The 22,254-nt window shown below is 40.5% G+C and overlaps 1 protein-coding gene across 1 annotated transcript in view; it reads right to left on the bottom strand.

Moving 5' to 3' along the window:
• dcbld2 (discoidin, CUB and LCCL domain containing 2) overlaps nt 1-13,697 on the bottom strand; it is a 36,639-nt gene extending 22,942 nt beyond the window's left edge. The window contains exons 1-3 of the mRNA XM_053497089.1: nt 13,378-13,697; nt 6,489-6,713; nt 3,393-3,530 (exon numbers count right to left, since the gene is read on the bottom strand). Of these exons, the coding sequence (XP_053353064.1) occupies nt 3,393-3,530; nt 6,489-6,713; nt 13,378-13,486 (472 nt within the window). The 5' untranslated portion in view covers nt 13,487-13,697. The remainder of the gene's footprint in view (nt 1-3,392; nt 3,531-6,488; nt 6,714-13,377) is intronic.
• Between the last annotated feature and the right edge of the window lie 8,557 nt (nt 13,698-22,254).

The following is a 22,254-nucleotide window of genomic DNA, read 5'->3' as shown; positions in this document are numbered from 1 at the left end:
GGGTTCCGACGCTGCAACCTCCAGATACAGTATGACATCACTTCCTTTCGGTCTAAGAGAACATTTATTGAATCTATTTGCAAAGTGATATATCATCTCAAGCACACCCTGTCTCTGGAGACGGACGGAGAGATGATTTTTTACATTTCCTTCTTTCAGGATCTCCCTCTCACATACACACACACACACTCAGAGCAAAGATCTTACTGTTTCGACACTAATGCAATCATGACTTCTGTTAGAAACAGTCAGGGGAGGGGGGGGGGGAAAAGAAAAATGGACAAGAAAAAAAACAAAACCCTGCTCTCCCTTTTTTCTCCCCTTAATCAGTTGCACATGAGGCCCCTCCCTCTCATCTGTGCAAACACACAGAGCCGTCACCATGGCAACTCCTACGCCAACCTCGCGAGAGGTGCAGTCTCAAGCGGACACACGCTCACTCACACATACACACTTGTGCGCGCGAGCGCACACACACACACACACACGTCCCTGCCAACAGCCCTTGTTTCCAGTTCGCTGTAATATAAACAGAAATGCAGTTGTGATTTTTTTTTTCATTGCACAATTTCACACGCCTGTTAATAACACCCACGGTGTTCTTTCTTTCTTTTTTTCCCCCCCCTCATGGGTTTTGTGAATAGATCCTGGGAACACACCAACCTGATTCTGAGTACTGGGCCAAAAATTGAAAACGCATCATATTTCTTATGTTCTGCGATCGGAGCCAGACGGTTTGTTTTTGTATAGACGCCGTGGCCGTGTGTGACGATCAGCACATAACGATGGTGCGTACGTATTGTTCCGAATGGACACTGATGTAACTCTGGTCATGTTTTGCCTCGAGTCAAATTGGCTTCGAATTCGTTGCAGACGTAACGTTAGGAATGAGGCATGGCTCCTCTGAGATATTCACTTCACTTGGAAAAAATATTGCAGTACAGTTGTTTTTTTCGCATGTTTTTATCCCATCTGTGCCAACTCTAAACCCGTCTCTCATCTCGGGTAAAAGATAACCAGAGCAGGCCATCAGGAGCACTTTAATTCAACTGATCTTGGTGACATCACGAGCATGATTAAATTAAACGACCTTATCCTGGTAACTTTAAAACACTTCGCAACATCAAAAAAAAAAAACTCCTTACTTTTGCAGATCAAAATATTTTCTAACTAAATTTAAACTTCTTTTGTTTTTTTTTGTTCCCCAGATGCCAGAGCGATTAATGCTGCACTTGAGGTGAAAATGCAACTTGTAATTTCCTCACCTAAAGCCAGTGAAAACCACCTAAAACATCCGTCAGCTTGCAGGCTTGCCGTCTTTTTAACTACCATCTGTTCACAGAGTAAAATAGTCTGCGAACACTACTATTGCTAAATCATGGTAGTACTGCGGTACAGGTTTTAAATCAGTTTAAATACTGACAGAGTATTTAAAAGGGGAGGGGGGGACACTAAGGAGACTTCAAATGACTAGAATCGGGTTAAGAACTGTCCAGTAGTGACGGGTCGTTCATGAACGATTCGTTCTTTTGGAACGAGTCTTTAACATGACTCAGAAGAACGAGTCGTCTCAGACAGTGATTCGTTCATTTTCTACAAACATCGCAAAACCTCTGTAGGTTATGTAAAGGAACCAGAATTGAATAGTTACCTTTGAGTCTTTTCAGTCCAAAAAGTTATTTGTTCTTTTGTAACGTGACTCCCATAGACGCTATGCGGTGCAATAGATTTAAAAGAACGAACGACTCAGACTAGAAGACATGAGAGGTGAGCTACTCATTCTGTTTATCAGAATGTTACTGTAGCCAAAATTTGTGTATGTAGACATGTTGGGGGGGGGGGGGCTGTTTATTGAAAATGTAACATTTTATTTTATTTCTTATCAAAAGAACTAACTAAATGAACTAAATTACTCAAAAAAAAAAGAGGTGAATCACTAATATGACCCAAACTTTTCATCACTAATGTCCAGTGCATTAGAAAACCTGAAAAAAAGTGCTGAACCCTCATTTTCTTGGAAGATTTAATGAACAGAGAAGACTTTGTAAAAAGTTAACAGTAGAAATCACAGCTACGTTTAATAGTTAAAGTAAATGCATTTCCATACACACACATGCTTGATGCGATGAAATCTCAAAGAATTTGTGTCCACAAGAAAAAAAATTAATTGTGGAGGCAGTGTTATGATCTAAGGTTGCTTTAGTTCCTGACTTGAGTGTACTGAATGACCGGGCTATCACATCTTTGGATTTTGTCTTCCCCATGGCACAGGACTTAACCTGCACATCATAATCAAAGCTGACATCTCAAAGGTGACATCTCTTAAAATCTTAGACAGTGCAATATTGTTGTTTTTTTGTCCAGGTAGAGTATTGTAGCATAATCATAATAATACATTATCAGTGTTTTAAATCATCGACATTACCCAGGTCTTAACCAGCTACGCTTGTTGCTCAAGTTACTCCCAACTGTTACGCAAATGTGTGAAGTTCACTCCAGTACAACAGCACTGACACCCACTCGGGTCTGTAGCTTTAAACATGGATTTAAAGAACATGTTTTGAGACTTTGAGACATCAATGCTTCGTTTCCACTTCATTACAACCTGCTAATTACCCTTTACAAGCCACCAGGATGGCAGCATTATGCCTTGTTTCATCTCCACCTAAAGACTGTCTAAAGTCTCTTACACCTCACCATCTGTACAGATCAGTTTCTAAAGTTTTGACTGTCATGCTGAGAGCCGTCATGCTCTTTATTCTGTTCTGCATTCTGCAACTCTGAGTCAAACTTTTCCTGTCTCTCCTACTCCTGCATTGGATCTCTCACCGAAGAAGGCACTGAACAATGCTGGAAAATGGGGAGTAAGGAAAGCTTGAGCTGGGTTTCTTTTTTAGGACGACAGCAAACCTGACTCCTATGACTTATGACTGAGATCACCGTGATTCTTTCGTGCATTAAGGTTCACTGTAACTATGCCAGCTAGGACACCAAGAGGGAGAAAAAAACAAAGCAAAAAACACTTTTGTCTACGATGATGTCTTTGACATTGGACGGTTAAACATCTTCTCAAACTCGAAATAAAAATAAAAAGTGTGCATTTTTTCTTTTTTTAATACTTTTATGCCATTATCAAAACTCCTACATCTGATTACGTAACCTCTCGCATTCAAACCTCTGGAAAACGTAGGTCGCTTTTGGAAACTGTCGGCTTGTTGTCTGAATCATACCTGGGGCTCTGTCTTGGTAGGAAAGGCATATAAAAAAAACTGTCTAACAAAGCAGAATGGGTTTGTTACATCCTTCACAGAACTCGACGCAACACCACGTGTGGTGTGTCTGGGGCGAGCGTGAGTGCTAGGTGTGAGTCAGAGCTCTAAAAGCGTGTTTACCTGGCTGCTGGCTGCTGGCGTAGGAGAGGAAGAAGCCGCGCCCGAGGCTGCGTGGGCCGCTCATGAACTGCACCGTGACCTGATGGCTAGACGAATTCACCTCCCTCGGACCGCTCACGTCTCCGTGACAGAACTTCACTGCACACACACAAAGAGAGAGAGAGACAGAGAGAGAGAGAGAGAGAGAGAGAGAGAGAGAGAGAGGGGGACAGGAAGTGAGAACTGAGAACTACCGAGACGGTGAGGCTGAAATGGCTGGCTAAGCCTGGTGCTATGCGGTTTATTGAGAATCTGGATCTGATCCACTGATTAAGTGCTCCTGGATGAAGCAGACGGCAGGATTATGATTCAGAGCAAGCTAAAAACAACAGCGCTCGCTTGTCCCTGTTTAAGACTAACAAAGAACTGGGTGCTCTTGGCGAAACGATGTTTAGAGCACCATTCCTGAGGAGAAACGTCTCGCGAAGAGAGACATGCAGAAAGCTTTAAAAGCTTCATACAGCCTAACCAGACGTTCGATGCGTGATTTATCGACAGACACCACAGACGTGTCTGAGGAACGAATATAATACGGATCGATAGAGACACTGCAGGGCGTCCTCTTTTAAGGGAGATGTTCCAACTGACTCTGATGGCATCTGGATGTCTCTAATCGGATCAATCTGGACAGCTTCTTCAGCAAATCCACTTTGCTAGTTTAATGAATGAGTGGATTATTTTTGAGTTTATGCACCAGAGCCGCTAGACTCGGAGAACAAAAGACCTGATTCTGAGATGACACGATGTAGTGATGATGAAAGATACTTTTATTAAAACTACTTTTATTCTTTAAACTTTGAATAACAACTAAATTATTTAGTAGCTCTGCGCATCCCTTAGCGACACAAACTATATACATACCGAATATACACACACACGATAAGATCCTATTCACTGGGGATGAGAATTACCAGAGACCATCTGATACGGTATCATCATAAGACTTGGGTGCTGATTTGATCTGTATTGCTTTTCTATAAGCATCACCATTTTGTAAATATCCCGTTTTATATACACACATATGAGGGTGAGTCAAAAATGATCCTCACTCCGGTTATATTAAAACTTCTGTCGTCTTATCAGTGCTATCTGTTCAAGGCTACTGTCTTCCCAGTCATCGCTGTACAGGTATGATCGTGTTACATCAGTTCATCTGTGACACCGGTGTGAGCAGAAATAAACGCCCCACTTTTGATTTGAACAAAAGAAAAGCAACATGCAGCGATTTGTTTTTTTGTGGTCCGAGGGTGTACCTGATGCAAAAACAACTCACGGAAGAGCATAAACAGAAGTGTTTTGAATATCTGAAAACAAAACTTGGGCAGATATTCTAAAGAAGGTGAAAGATTCTTAAACAGAATCATAAGACGTGGAATAATCCAGAGTAAACAGCAGAATCGGGACCTCAAACATCTTCAATTGCAAACCAGGAAAAAGTTCAAAAGTCAACCATCAGTGAACCATTCTCATGGTTTTGTGTTGTATTGGAACATTATCAGGACAAAGGTTCAATAATTAACAGTGCTCGGTACAGTGAGATGCTTACTGAAGAGCTGAAGCCTAAACTTCAGATTAAACAAAGAAGACTTCGTGACTAGTGATGGGTCGTTTATGAACGATTTGTTCTTTTGAACGAATCTTTAACGTGACTCAGAAGAACGAGTAGTCTCAAAGAGTGGTTCGTTCATTTTATACTGGACGCGCATGCGCAAATCATCGCAAAACCTCTGTAGGTTATGTACAGGAAACAGAAATGAGTAGTTACCTTTAAGTCTTTGTTTGTTCTTTTGTCACGTGACTCCCTTAAATCTTAGGTAGTGCAAAAGACTCGGACCAGAAGACATGAGAGGTGAGCTGCTCATTCTGTTTATTATAATATGTATTTAGCTGCATTGTAATATTTTAATCACTGGAATTATAACCAATATTTGGGTATGTACATGTTTTGAGGGTCTGTTTTATTAAAAATAATTTAAAAAATAATAATTTTGATGAACAAGATTCAAAGAAAGTGATTCAAACATCCCATCACTAGTCGTCTGGTCCCCAGGAAAGCAGCCCAACAGGGGGCAAAGATTCACTTCTGATGAAAAAGTGAAGACAGCAGGGCATTCGTGGCACGCAGCTCAGCCAGAAACCTTTTTTAAATGAGGGAATATGAACACTTGGAGATTATGTCAAAGTATATATATTTGTATTTTCTTTAGGTAAGTTAAGTAAAATAAATCCTACTTCATAAAGATAACTTATTATTAAAAGACCATTTCTGACTCTCATATACCCTCGTGTGTGTATGTATAAAATTTATTTATCACGAGACATAACTGAATCGATTTATTCCCTATCTCAACACTTCACTATATTGTGCACCAGCTTTCAAGACCATTTTGTCTGAAAGCAATGCTTCGGAAAATCCAGCACACTCTTAAAATCCCTTACGCGCTGCAGCAGGTCAAAAAAGAGTTGACCCTGTAATGCATTTCGCACTTTGTAGAGAACAGACAGCTTTTATTGTAAAAACAGAGACTGGGAAGAAATGCTTAAAGTCTACGTTTAATAATTTGGCAATGTTTTAAATATAAATGCATTAGTGATACAAGTAACATTGATAATATCAAGCTAATTGCTTTAAAAGAATGTAAGCGCGAGTTATTATTATTATAATCCCTTTATTGCGATACAGATACATTACTGATCATGATCATTCCTTAACCGGACCAATTCACACTTGTCTAGTTTACTACTACTTTTTTTTTTTTGCAACAGAAAATTCTAAATTTGTTCCAAATCTGTTCTTTTCGAATCTGATGCTCTTCTACAACCAAGGTTCAGTGGTTGCCCATTGATTCCTGAGGGTGTTTTCACATTAGGCACGATTGATTTGTAGCATAACCCAGGAACAATCTGTAAAAACAGCCTTGAAGTCACATGTTCCCCCCCCCCCCACCATCATTCTTCCATCCACGAGCTCCACACACGTGCACACTAACCTGTGAATACACAGCTGCAGAAAAGGTGTGAAAGCTGTGAGAACAGAAACCCTTCCCAGCCACTCACCTATCTCTGTCCTGCCTGCCCCGATACCATCAAACAGCCGGAGGTAGGACACCTGGCAGTTGTGTGTATCGATGTCGAGGTCCGCCACGCGCAGCAGGAGTGTGTGTCCGGCGCTCTCGCTAATCTCCCACTCGCACACAGAGTGTGCAGGGTAAGAGAGAGGGTAGCCCAGGGACGCCAGGCTGCCGCTTCCTGCGCCGAGCACCGTGTGCCCACAGCCATCGCCTGCAACACACACACACATACATACTGTAACAATCTCATCACACAGAATAAACAATATGTAACATGAATCTGTTGATCCATACTTAGGATGCGAATCACCAAAGACCTCCCGATACAATATCGGCCAGGGGTAGCTCAGTGGTTAAGGCATTGGCCTACGGTTCGGAAGATCCCAGGTTCAAACCCCACAACAACCAAGTTGCCACTGTTGGGCCCTTGAGCAAGGCCCTTAACCCTCAACTGCTCAGATGTGTAATAAGCTAAAAAAAATTTAAGTCGCTCTGGATAAGAGCGTCTGCCAAATGCCTAAATGTGAATGTAAATATCACAATACCTACGGTAGGTTGCGATTCGATCTTTATTGTTTTATCACGATTTTGTAAATATCCTGATTTTATATTCTTTTCAAAGATTTGGTTACGATACTAAACAAACTTATCAGTAAGTTTACAGCGCAACACCTGTAGGATTATAGACAAACAGCAACATTCAAATGCAAACATATGTAAATTAACTTTTTTTATTGATTCTGAATCATAATAAACCACCTTATTGATCCCCCTGCCCTCTACTAATAGGTGCCTGTTAAATTTGAGCAAACCTCAAGAACAGAAATCAGTTTAAATTAATCATCCACTGTAAAGTATACAGGTAACACCCTGACTTATAAACATGCTCCCGGAATGGTATTCGTTCGTAAGTCCTATTTGTTCTTAAGTCCGACTAAGTGAGTTTTACACGCCTTTGACATGAATATACAATAGAAAAAGCATACCAATCCACTCGACTAAATCTCCGTAACTGCACCTAATCTAAGGAACCTCAAACGCGAAATGTAACAGTGTTGTCTCTGCGTCTTTAAACCTTCATTGCCATTTTCTCTCAGAGATGTTTTCCACTTTCTCGGACTGTGGACTTTGTTTTGTTGAGGATTTTCCATAATGAGGAATATTCATCATCAGGACAGTCATTTTCTATCATCGTGCTCCCAGACTGATTCATTGAAACCTGTGAAAACGACTCATTTCTTCAGCACCCCACACGAACTTTATACAATATACCAGACTTTGGACAATTTATGCATTCACTTAGACTGAAAATATTGTATATAATTGTGAATATTGGTATCTGGTGCACTGCAGTGTCTATTTTTTTTGTACAATACACATGAGCTACTTCTGTGATTGAACCGGAAGTAGAACAGTAGCCCGTTCGTATCTGGTCGTAAGTTGGAGACTACCTGTATCTCTGAATAAACATCACTAACCCTGTGTTTGGAAGATTTAGAGGGACATTCAACATAACTGAGCACTGAAATAAAAAAATAAAAAATGGACATCATAAATGTAATATTTAACCCACTCAGACAGTATGTTCAAGCAGAAAGACAATGCACTTATTGTATTTAAATGCAAACTAAGAAGAAAGAGCCAGGTTGTTTTCTTACGGTACTTCCTAAAGAAAGGAAAGACTACATAATCCTCTCCAGATAACATCATGATGTAGCATGTCACGTTCATGCCCTTGAGTCTTCGGTTAATATTTTGGCCATGAGCCATGGCGCTCCTTCCTCACATCGTCTTTATTTTCGCATTTCCACCTCCCGTGTGTCTCCATCACTGTCTGTCAACCATGAAGGCTAATTAAACCATTTAGTAAAAATAGTCATACTTAGGCAAGATCATGTCCTTGCTCGATGTGTGCTGCAGGGGCTGTGGGGTTCAGGAACAAGTAGAGCATGCCAGTCACTAACATCACTAACAGATATAAGAGGAGCATAGATAAACTGAGGAGAAAAAAAAGTCTTTGTTAGAAAAAGCAAATAAGCATTTTTTTTTCTTTTTAGATTTGCTTGTTCACTGAACAATTATAAGTAAAAAAAATTGAATACAAAAAGCAGACATACAATCTGCCTATCGCCGTCATCCAGGCTACTGATTCAGTTGAGAAAATGCAACATAAACAAGAACAACCTGTTCTTTAGATTTTCTATAGCAATTAAATAATAATGATCCAGCAGGAATCCATTTTAGTCTGAATGAGAACGGTGTCTTAAACCATGAACTGTATAAGAAGTGGACACGGTTTTAAAGCTCATCTATGAGGGATCTGGTCATCACCGCCTTCGCAGGAGCTCATCCCCACCTAAACCCTAATTAATCCATAAATAAGCATACGGGAGGACAAGCGAAGCCTGGCTACTGGTTGGAACCCACCTACCCAACTCAGTTAAGGTGCTAACGCTAATTTATATGCTAACATTACTTATACACATCGTCCCATGTCATTTTTTGTGGTAAGTTAAACCACAACATTAAACTACCTCCAGTTAGCGATTAGCTAAAGCGATGACAGCTGGCGGTTTGACATCTGCAATGCAGCCGTCTCTCAAATCAACCCTCTAATTATGCATAAATTTAACTCATAAGTTGCATTAAAAACCATCAATTAATTGGGAAACCCAGCTATATAAATCCAAAACGTTTCTGTTGTAAAGTTTGGCATTTTAAAACGATAATGAATCGCTTTTGGAGCCAGCCCGCAGTGGACATTTGAGGAACTGTATGTTTTAACCACGTCGGCTTCATTTTTTTGAATCGGCGATTGCCCCTTTGGTTTAAACCTTTAATAATTGGTTGTCCATCCCTGCCAACATTTAATCGAATTGTTTTTTTCTCATCAAAATAAATTTATTCATGTTTGCCCCATATCAGGGTAACATCATGTGACTTGATCAATCTCCAGTTAAAGAAGTTCTCACTTCTCACAAAGAAAAATATTTCTTCTTATACTTCTTCTGTTATATTTCCAGCAGATGAAATGCTTAGAGCAATTTTGCGCAAGTCGTAAAAGTTATATACTGATTAAATGCTTTGCGCATGTAAACACAAATCCTATCGCATCAGCATCCACCCAAACCATTAAGTTGTCATTTTAAAACGGAATGATTTCAAAAATGAAATGATGTTTATGTGAACGTAGCTAGTGACAAAATGCCCATAACAGATAAGTTCTAGTTTTTTATACATAAGTATTTATACAGACAGTTTATAAATAAAGTGGTACTGAAATATCTGTACAAACATTCATCATTTCCCTTTGACTGGAAAATCCTGGGATACAAAAACAGGGAAGCAGCAAACCAGTAAAAAGAAGGCAGCTCATGACCAGAGGAGCTGCACATTAAACAGATTATAACACCAGTTGAAAGGAAGGTGTTACGGTGAGTGAGGCTTCGGGCTCTAAAGAGTCTCGTATCGAATGTTAGTGTCTTTTTACCGCTAGACATCCAGTCATCACAGCAACACTTAGATCCATGTGGGACATTTAGTGCAACATGAGCACTTTTTAAATGGCTCTACCATTTACTGTTTTATTCCCCCCCCACCCACACACACACACACACACACACAGCCTGTCACGGGTTAAAACCCCGCATGTATCCTCTCTTGCTGTTGCGTAACCCGTACTGGACGACCTCCAGACCCCCCAAAAGCAAAAACATCCTTAACTCTCATCCAAGTTCTGAGCAAATTACAACACATGCTTTACATCTCATCCGTTTTTCTCTCCCTCTCTCTTACACACACGCGTGCAGTCTTTGCTGTTTTATGCACAAAATATGTCACATAATCAAACCCTCCCTATGACATACCACATGTTTAACACTAGACCCTATAGTACACTACATAGTAGACCTATGATTCTTTTATGTGGTACTACATGCATCACTACACTGCCTTTAAAATCGATTTATTAAATTATCTTTTAATTTATACGTTTGAATTTTTGGCGGTAACATGCTGCAATTCCTCTACAATCCTACAGGTGGTGCAATCTAAAGTATTTACACTTTATTTACAGCATCCTGTGTAGTAGGAGCTAATTATTTGCCATGTTTAGAATTGTAACAAAACCTGAAATAAATAAATAATATCTACTTGTAATATGTATAAAATCGTATCAAATAAAAATCAAATCGGCACCTAGGTATAATGAAAATTTCATATCATGGGATACTCGGTTGTTTCCTGTCACTACTACATAGTGTGCTATTTGGGGTGTCGCAATGTGATCTGAGTCTTCCAGGGTTTGAGAAACACCAGATGCTGTAAATGTAAATTAGAGTTTGGGAGCACTAAACAAACATATCACTTATAATGTTTTTTTTTTTTCTTCTTCTTCTTTTTTTTTTTTTTTTTACAATAAACGATTCCTACCAGGACACCATGATACCTGCAATATTGATTTACTATCAACTTATTCATACATTCTTCCAGATGGAACTGAGGGACAGAACATTTAGTATTACAGTAAATTTTATATTAGTTTCTGTGAGTCAGAGAGTTTTAGCAGCAATAGTTTTACCTCTTCATCACTGACTTCATGATGTTTTATCATCACACCACACATCACAGTTCACACAGGACTGTAGGGTCGTAACATGATGACCACCTGCCTAATATTGAGTTAGCCCCCCTCCTCCCCCCTTTTTGCTATTAAAACAATGATGCACTGCGTGTTCTGAAACCTTTCTATGGGAACCTATGGGAAATAATGTTATTAGAGGTAAAATAGCTCTTATTCTAGATCAGACTGCACAGGCCAGCCTTTACTCCTCACATGCATCAATAAGCCTCACCTGTCCATGACCCTGTTGCCGACTGACCGGTTTTATTTCCTTGCACCACTTTTGGCCGGTTTTCACCACTGCAGATCAGGAACATCCCACAAGACCTGCAGTTTTGAAGTTGCTCTGACCCAGTCCTCTAGCAATAACAATTTGGCCCTCATCAAAAACACTCAAATCCTTCGTCGTTTGCCCATTTTTTCTGCTTCCAACACATCAACTTCAGGGAAAAAGGTTCGCTTGCAACATAATATATAAGCCACCCACTTACAGCCGCCATTATAACAAGATATTGAAAATGCATCTGCTGTAAAAAGGGGCCAAATTGTGACAGCTAGATGACTGGGTCAGTGAAGATCCAAAACTGCAGCTCTTATAGGATGTTCCTGGTCTGCAGTGGACAGGACATACCAAAAGTAATCCTAGGATGAAAAACCGGTGAACTGGCAACGGAGTTAAGGATGGACAAGGCTTGCTGATGCACATGGGGAGCGAAGGCTGGCCCATGTAGTCCGATCCAATAGAAGCGCTACTGCAGGTTATTGAGAGACTTTAGACTGCCCGCCAAAGTACTCAGGAACTTTCACTCCTGCACCAGTACATAGTACTGCACCCCATCATAGTTTTCCTGACAGCACCATGCAGGACAGACGAGCTCTAGAGGGTGGCGAGTTCACCTAAGCGCATCATCCGCACCAAGCTCCCTGACCTGCACTCGATCTACAGCAAACAGTGCTGGACCAAGGCCAGGAAGATCATGAAGGACCTCAGCCAACAATGGACTGTTCTCCCTGTTGCGGTCAGGAAAGCGTTTCTGCTTTCTGAAGACCAACACAGAGAGACTGAATAGGAGCTTTTTCCCGCAGGCGATACGGTCTCTAAACCAGATTAACACAGGAGTAATCATCTCCGCGTTTCTTGCAACACCGCACAGAAATGGACACTCATGGACATCATTATCTGTGCACATACCCCGTACACTATAGACCGGACAATCACGGACATAGCATATTTGCACACACACTGCACATTTGCACACTTTCTGGACATTGCCATTCATTTCCACTTTTTATTTGCATTTAAATTTATGTTGTCTTTTGTACAGATAGTTTTTATTTTTCTCATATATTTTTAAACATTTTTATATTTTCTCATACTTTCCTATAGTTTCAGATACTTATTTCTCTTTCTTATTCCTTGTTAATTGTTTTAAAATGTTTAAGGTGACAAATAAAAATTTTATTTGAAATTTGCTGGATTCAGTAGAAAGGTGTCACCTCACGGAGGTCATCACTGTTATGATGGTATATGGGGGGGTCATAATGTTATGGCTGACAGCTCTATAGCCACCTATAAATGTATAGTGAATATTTTATTAATTTACTTAAAAGTAAAACTTTGGTCTATTTGGCTATTATATTATCCTAGAAGTATTTCAGGCAGTTTTTTTTTTTTGCTTATGTGAATGCCATGATTCACCAAAACACCCACAGAAATGGGTGACCTTGGTCAGCATGCTCACATCACACAAAAATGTCTGGAGAAAGAGGGGAAAAAACAATAAAGGCGATTAAAGGAAAAATGACCGGTGTGTGTGTGTGTGTGTAGTATCGACAGTTTCAGTGTTTACTGTCTCTGCCCTCCCCCCTCTGCTTCCCCACCTACAGCTGAGCTCAAATGGTACGACCCCCCCCCCTCCTCTTAGCGACCACCTGAAACTACACAAAAACAACAGACGCACGAGATCTGGGGTAAAAACTTCTGCCCCACCGGTGCGCTACACAGCTACATATTTGGGATGCGCGAGACTCAGAGAGAGAGAGAGCAGCCCATGTAAGGAGGTATTCAGCAGGTCTCTGGCTCGGGTGTGAAACCCAGCAATACACACAGTCGGAACCAGCGACCCGTCCAAACACAGGGGGAGGAGAAGGGGGGTGGGGGGAGCCCTGCGCGTCTGGATCCTCTCCAAGAAAAGTTCCAGTAACACTCATGAAGAGAGAAAAGCGAGGCGGAAGCCCGTGAGCGCGGCGTTACCTTTCTGAGCCCGGGAGCCCCTGACCGACAGCAGGAGCACGACGGCGCTGAGGGCGAAGCTCGCGGCTCCTCCGGCGCCCCCCCTCCCCAGCATTAACGGCGCCTCCATCCCGGATCACGCTGCGCGCGCATAATGGCCTTCACGCGCCGCGGCTCATTTCCAGAAGTCAGCCGAAGCGCGCGCGCGGTGCTGGTGCTGCTGCCGCTCGCTGTCCTATGTGGTCTCGCGCAAGCGGCTCTCGCTCGCCTCTTCAGGTCGCACGCACACACTCATACACACACAAACACATAACACACACGCTCATCCCCCTGATCTGATCCGCTCTGCCACTTCCTCCGCTTCCGCTCCTCCTGACCTGGCGCGCGCCACAGCGACCACTAGCGGCGGGAACCGGCACGCCGTCCGTACGTCCTGACAGACTACGTGGCCAAACAGAATATAGACCACAAGTATTTGGTCAAACCTGCAATGACTCAGTTATGCACTCACTCATCGTCTATACATCCTGTACACAGTGTCCAGCACCCTGGAGGTGGGGTACATCCTGGATGGGGTGCCGATCTATCGCATGGCACACACATATACAGTACACACACCACAGGCAACTTAGGAACACCAATTAGCCTTACCTGCATGTCTTTGTGGGAGGAAAGCAGAGCACCCAAAGGAAACTCACCAAGCACAGGAAGAACATTCAAACTCTATGCACACAGTGCTGGGGCAGGAATCTAACCACAAATCCTGTGGGTGCAAGTCAATAGTGCTAACCACTAAGCCGCTGTGCCTCCACCTTGTATCCAAATACATATACTTCAATATTTTTGCAGTTATAACAGCTTCCACTCTTTTCGGAAGGCTCTCCATAACATTTTGTAGTGTTTCTGTGAGAATTCATTCTATAGAGCATTTATGAGGTCAGCATTTATGTTGGACGAGAAAGCCAATCTCCGGATAGAAAACCTATCTCCGTTCCAGTTCGCTCATAGAGGCTGGCGTCAGGGTTCTGTGTTGGCCAGTCAAGTCCTTCAACACCAAACTCATCAAACCATGTTTTTTACAGTGCTTGCTATAAAGACTAGAAATGGGCCTTCCTCAAACTGTTGTCACAACGTTGGAAACCTAGCATTGTTTAAAATGTGTTAAGATTGCCCTTGACTAAGGATAATGGGGCCTGATTGAAACACCTGAATTTATTAATTATAAGGTTCGGCTTAATATTTTTGTCCATATAGTGTATCTACCTAACTGACCATCACATGCATTCCAGGACCTTACCTATACATGAATGTCTTTATACATAGAATGTCCTTGTATGGTAAAGCATTACAATTTCCAAGGTTGTAGGCCAAGGTTGGCATCAAAGAATTGTAGTTACCTGAACAGAACCCTGACCTAACCTGACTCCACTGTAAATGGGATGAGCTGCAACACCAACTGCACCCCAGACCTCCTCATTCAGCAACAGTGCTTGATCAAGGGTTGCCAACATTGACATGGACAAAAAGACAGACTGTCACTTAGACATTTTTCTCATAAAACTCTTTAGGTGTTTTCATAAAAAAATAAATAAAAAGCTTATCTTAATAGTCGCTTAGTGGTCAGCACTATAGCATTCCCCCTACTGGGTTTGATTCCTGACTTGGGGTCTGTGCATGGAGTTTCCATGTTCTCCCTCCAGGTTTTCTCCAGGTGCTGTGGTTTCCTCCCACAGTCCAAAGACATGTAGATTAGGCTAATTGGCGTTCCCAAATGTCCCATAGTGTGTGAATGAGTGTGTCAGAGAGTGTGTGTGTGTGTGTGTGTGTGTGTGTGTGTGTGTGTGTGTGTGTACTGTACCTCACCTTGAGCCCTAAGTCTTCTGGGATAGGCTCCAGGCCCCCTGCGTCCCTGTACAGATTAAAGTGCTACACAACGATGAGTGATAGAAAGTGAGTGAGAGCTTATCTTAATAGCTATGGCCATGGTGGGCTATAAAGGTCAGTTTGGCAGCAACAATTTTATCCTTTACAGCTGAATCTTTCTTGATCATATATGTGAAAAGTGCTTTTCTTTCTTTTTTCTTTCTTTTTGTTTAGATTGAAGTATTCGTTAGTGTTTTTTTGTTGTTGAAGTGATGTGCTGTTCAGCCCTTATTCTTCAGTTATTGCTAGACATATGTAAATATGTGCCTCCCACAATTGCCTCAAGCCAGTCAATATTTTTTTTCTAATTTTAGCCATTAATCGTTAATAAGCACATTAAAATTTGCACTTCTTTGTGCCAGGCCTACTGCCACCTTCCTTCCTTACTCTTTCTCTGACTCACCCCCATTTTACCTTTTTGTATAGTTAAATAAGCACATGTGTATTGTTAAAGCTGATGTCACTGGCAACTATCCAAAGTGATTAATGAATAAAAGCAACACAAATTTCAAAAAAGAGCAAAACTCTAAACTCTAGTGGAAAGCCTTCGCAGAAGAATGGAGGTTAATACAACATCAAAAGGAGACTAAGATCTGGAAAGTGATGTTCAACAGGCACATATGGATGTAAGAGTTAGCTTGTTCCTTTACTTTTGTCCATCTAGTCTATGTAATGTGATCAAGTTTTTACAGTTACATTTAAACGAAATATCATTAAGTTTTCTTGAAAGTATACTTTTAGAAGACAACAAACTTGTGAATGTATCCATTAATTGTTTTTGACAGATTTCCATGGATGGGCACATAAATGTGTTTTACACACAGCTACAAAATGTGTTGAGCTGCATTGCTGTACTCGCTTCCTTGTCAGAGAACTTTGACATATCTCGAAGAGATTGGTGTTAGTTAGGCAAATTGTTTTAAAATTGTCAGAAAGCATATACAGCAGATACAAACAGTCATTTAATGTAATGTCAGAAGAAATATTGATTTTCCATCTGATTTACAATGGAAATATACACTTACTGTCCACATCGTCATGAACTAAAAGGCTGCTGTCCAAGAAGGAAGCCCTAGAACCAAAACAGTCGCGTTCAACAGGGTTAATTTCCTTAAAAGCGGCAACTACAAACATGCTGTTGACACTTTGTTAAATTTATATTGCTTAAAAACAAAGGTAACAGTAACAACTTTGTAATAAAGAAGAAAAGTGAGTATAGTACCGTGGTAGACACAAGTGAAATTTAATGTTTTAATGACAGCCTGATAATAAGATAAGAAAAATAATTTGTTATTTGTAATGCAATTGCTCTATGAAAATTAATATTTAGTATAAAGTCCTTTATTCTTTAAAACCTGCTGGATCCGGCTGAGCATAGAGTCAAAAAGACATCTGCAGAACTCTGGTGTCAATTTATTAATCCATGCCTGCTTGACTGCTTCCGGAATACTTTGTACAGAAATTAGCCACAGAAGTTAAGGAAATTAATCTTATCTTGTTGCTGAACATGTCTGTATTTTCATTACAGAGCGCAGGAGAAAGGAAAACCATCAATACTGCCTTTGAATGTAAGAGCGCAATGGCTTTGCTTGCAAGATAACGATTATTTTGAGGGATCTGTGGAAAGGGGGCATTTTAACCTACTGTATAAATTTCCCAGCCAGCAATCCAACCAGTTAGTTAGAAGTTCTGCGTTCTGATTGACAAGAAGTTCTGCAAGGTAGACTGCACAGGGAGCAGGGAGAAGGGAGCATACATTAATGTTCAGCAGTAATCGGCAATCCATTATTCTTCCTGTGATATCACAGATATGAAGACCTGAATTCTTTCTTTTCTAATTTTGTTGACCTGAGTTTAAATACCTGAATTTTGGCAGCATGAATTTGTGAGGTTGAAAAATAATGAGGATTCATGATATTTTTGACCAGTAATTTTTTTTTTTTTTTAAATACACAGCCACAATAAATTGCAGTGCCGAAAAATTATAAGCATTATAAATGCTGTAGGGACTTTCCCCCCCATTCAGATCGCAAATTGTAATGCAAAAAAAAAATTCAAATTAATTTATTCAGACAAGTTTTTAATCAATTCATGTACAGTAATTCAACATGCTATTTTGCTTTGAGGAATTTTTGGCACTGTTATATTTCCATATTAATTACTTTTGAACTTGAATATGATTGCTTCACTCAGAGCAGAGGCACGAGATCCATGGTAAAGGGGAGTACACACTTATGAAACAATGTTATCATGAGTTTTTTTCCTTTCTCTTTTCTTTCACAAGATTTTTTATTTTTTTTCCTTTCACTTACAATGTTCTGTATATCTATCACAACAAAAGTGGAAAAAGATCTAATGATTTACTCTACTTTTTTAGATCACAAAACCTGCTTTTTAACATGGGTGTGCAGACCTTCTATATCAACTTTCGATATATAGATAAATGATGAATGTTGAGAGATGGGTGGACAGGTAGGTAGGTAGGTAGATCTGTAAGAGGAGAGAAAGACGGCTAGAAAAATAGATAGGTGGATGACATAGACAGGTATGTGCTGTGGTGATTGAACCCTTTGTTTGACTTTTTTATTTAATTCCTTATAGTATGTATTTGAAACCTAAACAAAACCATATTTAAAGTGTTGAGTGTCTTTACCCAACAAAGAACACTCCAATAGCAAATGTAATAGCATACAATAGTCCAAGAGGTCACCAAGGAACCCTGGATAACTTTGAAGCAAAGTGTACCCTGGCTTGTGCCCTGGGATAGGCTCCAGCCCCATAAATAAAGCACTGAAAAGTAATGGTGTGCATGGCAGGGTTGCAAAGGGGAAAGTCACTGGTTTCCAAAAAGAACATTGCTGACCTTTTACAGTTTGCTAAAGATCAAATGTGCAGGACTGACCAAAAATATTTAGTTGCAGATGTTGTGACCCTTTGCATCAAATTAGGTTTTAAGTCACCTTTTGGGTGATTTAACTTATGTAAATTTTCAGATTTGGTTCAGTAAGCTCCATTTTGATACCAGGTCTATTACTATATCATGTCTGGTTGCTGAGACATGTCCATTGTGAATTTGTTTACAAGGAGTACCTTGAAAAACTCCTCTTTTACTCATTAACTTCTTCTAAGTCATCTTCTAAATCACTTTATCCTGTATACAGGGTAGTGGGGGACAAGAGTCTATCCGTTGCGGGGCATACACATATATTACTACAATTTGGGGACACCAATTAACCTAATCTGCATGTCTTTGGACTACTCATAGGAAACACACCATGCATGGAGAGAACATGTAAACTCCATGCACACAGAAGCAGGAATTGAACCAACACCCTGGATGTGGGAGGCGACAGTGCTTACCACTAAGCCACCGTGCTGCACTACCACACTAGAATTCACCTAGATTTGACACCTAGATTTCCCTGCTACCCTATCGTAATAAAAAAAATATCACCAGCAGCGTGGTTGTATAGTGAAAATAACATAAAAAGATTTATGTTCTTTTACGACAACTGAAGTAACCAACATGGACAGTGTTCATTAAACTGCTTTAAAGCAATGTTCAGGATTCAAAATTTCTCATTTGTTATGAAGGATCGGGAAAAATTAAGTAGGTAGGTTTACATTTTGCTTGTACATAAATGACCAGGTATATTGTTTGTTTAGCCTCATTAGTTTAATTAGGTTCTCCTTATCAACTTACTAAAATTTAGAAAATTTGGGGCTAAAAATAGACCATTGTAAAGAGTCGGAAACTTTTAATCAACACTGTAGGTAGGTAGATGGATAAGCAGAAGAGAGAGTAAAGGACAGTAATAAAGAAAACGTAATATGTTACTATACTTAAGTTATTATAATTTTTTTAATCTGTATTTTACTTGTATTTGGGATTTTACCTTTTTACTTTTACACCACAATTTTTTAAAGCAGAACTTTAAAGCAAAACTCTACTGTATGTTATGCAACCCTACTGTTGTTTCTTACTTGAAGAGGGGAAAAAGACTCTAATCAGAGTACAGCACACACTTTATTTTGACTGATTGACTTTGACCTGTTGGTTGAACCTATTAATATCTACCTAGATTACATTTCAAAAGCTTTCTCTCCCTGCCTTCATTATACTCTGTTAAATCTGAGCAAACTAGTAGTGGTCAATTTCTTTCATGGATAATCTAATGTTAGCTTGCAGCAGCGCTATCGTTTGTTGTGTATGTTTTTTTTAATTAATCAATCATTACCAGGTCTAAATCTTGTGCCTTGCCTGATAGTTAGCTAAGTAACTGATACCTCTCGAGCGGTGAGGCGGTACTACACCACAACACCCCACAACACAACACAACAACAGCAACGCAGGCTGGAGCTACAGTAGTAACCACTTGAAGCTGTTTCCATTAGCGAGCTAGCTTGCTCACCAAAGCTTTTCAGCTGAATGCTCTTATATAGTGAAACTGTAAACATTCAATGTTAACACTAGGACCTTGAGTATATAATGTCTGTATTGACCTGTTTTGTATGCAGCTGATGATTCAAAACCAGTTGGCAGGTGTAATTGAGTTCTGCTTTAGCCTAATGACATTAACATTTCTAGCATTTTAGCTTCCACAGGATGTGATCATACTGTAACAATCAACCAACCCAGTGTCTCAGTATATCTGTTACACATCAAACACACGAAACACTGATTAATATTTATCAAACACAGAGAGACTAATATCTTGGATATTTGGTTTTAAAAATATTTGGATTTTTCAATTTTTTTGTATTTTTGTTCTCATGTACTCATGTAGATTTGAAGGCAGGTACTTTTGTGCTTTTACTCAAGTAAAAATATAAATGGAGGACTTTTCCTAGAGTTATATTTTACCTCAGGTATCTCTACTCTGTCTGTGTGTGTGTGTGTGTGTGTGTGTGTACTTTCACCACTGAGATAGATAAAGAGAGAGAGAGAGAGAGAGAGAGAGAGAGAGAGAGATGAATCAGTGGAAGGGTCAGTAAGAAAAGCCAGAACATGAGACACTCTCACTCACTCATTCTCGATACCACTTATCCTTTACAGAGTCACAGAAGACCTGGAGCTTATCCCAGGGGACTCGAGGGTACACCCTGTACTGGGTGCCTATTCATCACAGGGCACAGGAGTATAGAGACTTACTCACTCACACACTATGGGGAATTTTGGAAATGCCAGTTGCATGTCTTGGACTATGGGAGAAAACCAGAGTATATGAAGGAAACCCAACAAGCACAGGGAGAACATGTAAACAGATAAACAGCGGGATTCGAACCCTCAACCCTGGAGGCCTGCTTCCACAGTAGGCAGTGATTGACGAGACAGTGATTGTTTCCTTAAATCACCCGAATCTAAACTCCAAAAATTGTCCAAATGGGAATTAGTTTATGAGAGGAAATCCCAACAGTAAGATGAACAATGTGTCATTTCCTGCTCAATTGAGCTCCGTGCTTGTTTACATTTAGACGATATTGTACCGAGAAAACAGGCTGCATTTCTTCAGCATCCTGTTGTTATAAAATTGAGCTTTAACATAACCTTAGTCTCATAAGTCAGACATACAGCACTGCAATCTGTAAGAGAGGCATCATCTGGACAAATCAGTCGTCTTACTTCTTGGCAAGAATATACTTTAAGAGAGTTCACTGGTGGAAAATCGTCCTGAGTGTGCAGGCCTGGAGGACAAAATGTCAGCCTGATATTTACGTGGAGGGGGGTGGGGGTAGAAAAAAAAAAATGCTGCGCAGGCTTAGTGGACTATTCTTTATCAAACGCCCTGCCGCAGCCAATTACTGTCTCCTCCCCTGAAAAACAAGCTCGCTCGTTCTCTGTCCTTGGCATGCTTCTGTAGTGAATCAGAGTCCTTCAGCCACAAGTGCTATCTTATCAGTTCTGCTGAAGTGTCCACACAAACGCAATGTGTGTGTGTGTGTAGGAGAGAGCGAGAGTGTATACACTAACCCTTGTACATAGTGACACTGCAGTCTCTGACCCCCTCTTGTGGTTCTCTCACTTAATGCATTCATCCTCACTAGAGCACCACAGGGTGGAAAAAAACTGGAAGTACAATCAGAAAACTTTGAGCATAGCTTCTCGACTAAGTATCGCAATAGTGCTTATAGTGGCTGTCTAATAAAATAATATTATCCTGCTAGAGGCCACTGAATCAGGCAATACATGGTCTTCAACAATTTCTGGTAGGTGTTACATGTCAAATTAAAATCTTCATGAATGCCAGGAACGAGGTTTTTCAGCAGAACATTGCCCAGAGAATCACCTGGGGGCCATCAGTTGCCCAGGTTATGATGCACACACACATACACACACTATGCTATCCACATAATATAAAAGAAAACGCGATCTTTCAAATCAGCCAACCGTCTTTTATTGCTCTATGATCCAGTTCTGTAGTTCCCTTGTCCACCATAGAAGCTTTCAGCGGTGGACTGGGGTCAGCATGGCCTCTCTGACCCGTCTGTGGTTCCACAGGCCTGTACACAACAAGCTGCTTCCAAAGCCAGAAATAACTTTTTCAACAAATTATTCTACAGTAGCTCTTCTGTGGGATTGGCCCGAACAGGCTAGCTTTTGCTTCCCTTACAGATTAATGAGCCTGGAACAACAATGACTCCCTAGTCGTCCTTTCTTGGAATACTTTTGGTCTGTACTAACCACTGCATACCAGGCACACCCCAGAAGACGCGCTGTTTTGGAGATGCTCTAACCTAGCTTTTTAGCCATCACAATGTAGCCCTTGTTGAAGTTTTTTAGATACTTATGTTTCTCAGTGTTTCCTGCTTCAAGCACATCAACTGATTGTTCACTTGCTGCCTAATATTTTCTACTCCTTGACAGGTGTCAAATACGGAGATGGTCAATGTTATTCACTTCGCCTGTCAGTGCTTTTAATGTTATGGCCGATGGGTGTAAATACTAAATGAGAAGTGGTTGATGCATTGAAAAAA

This window comes from Clarias gariepinus, chromosome 5 (genome assembly GCF_024256425.1).
Source record: "Clarias gariepinus isolate MV-2021 ecotype Netherlands chromosome 5, CGAR_prim_01v2, whole genome shotgun sequence".
NCBI classification, from domain to species: Eukaryota; Metazoa; Chordata; class Actinopteri; order Siluriformes; family Clariidae; genus Clarias; species Clarias gariepinus.
Note: the sequence above shows the minus strand (reverse complement) of the source record. Positions and strands in the feature narration are given on the sequence as shown.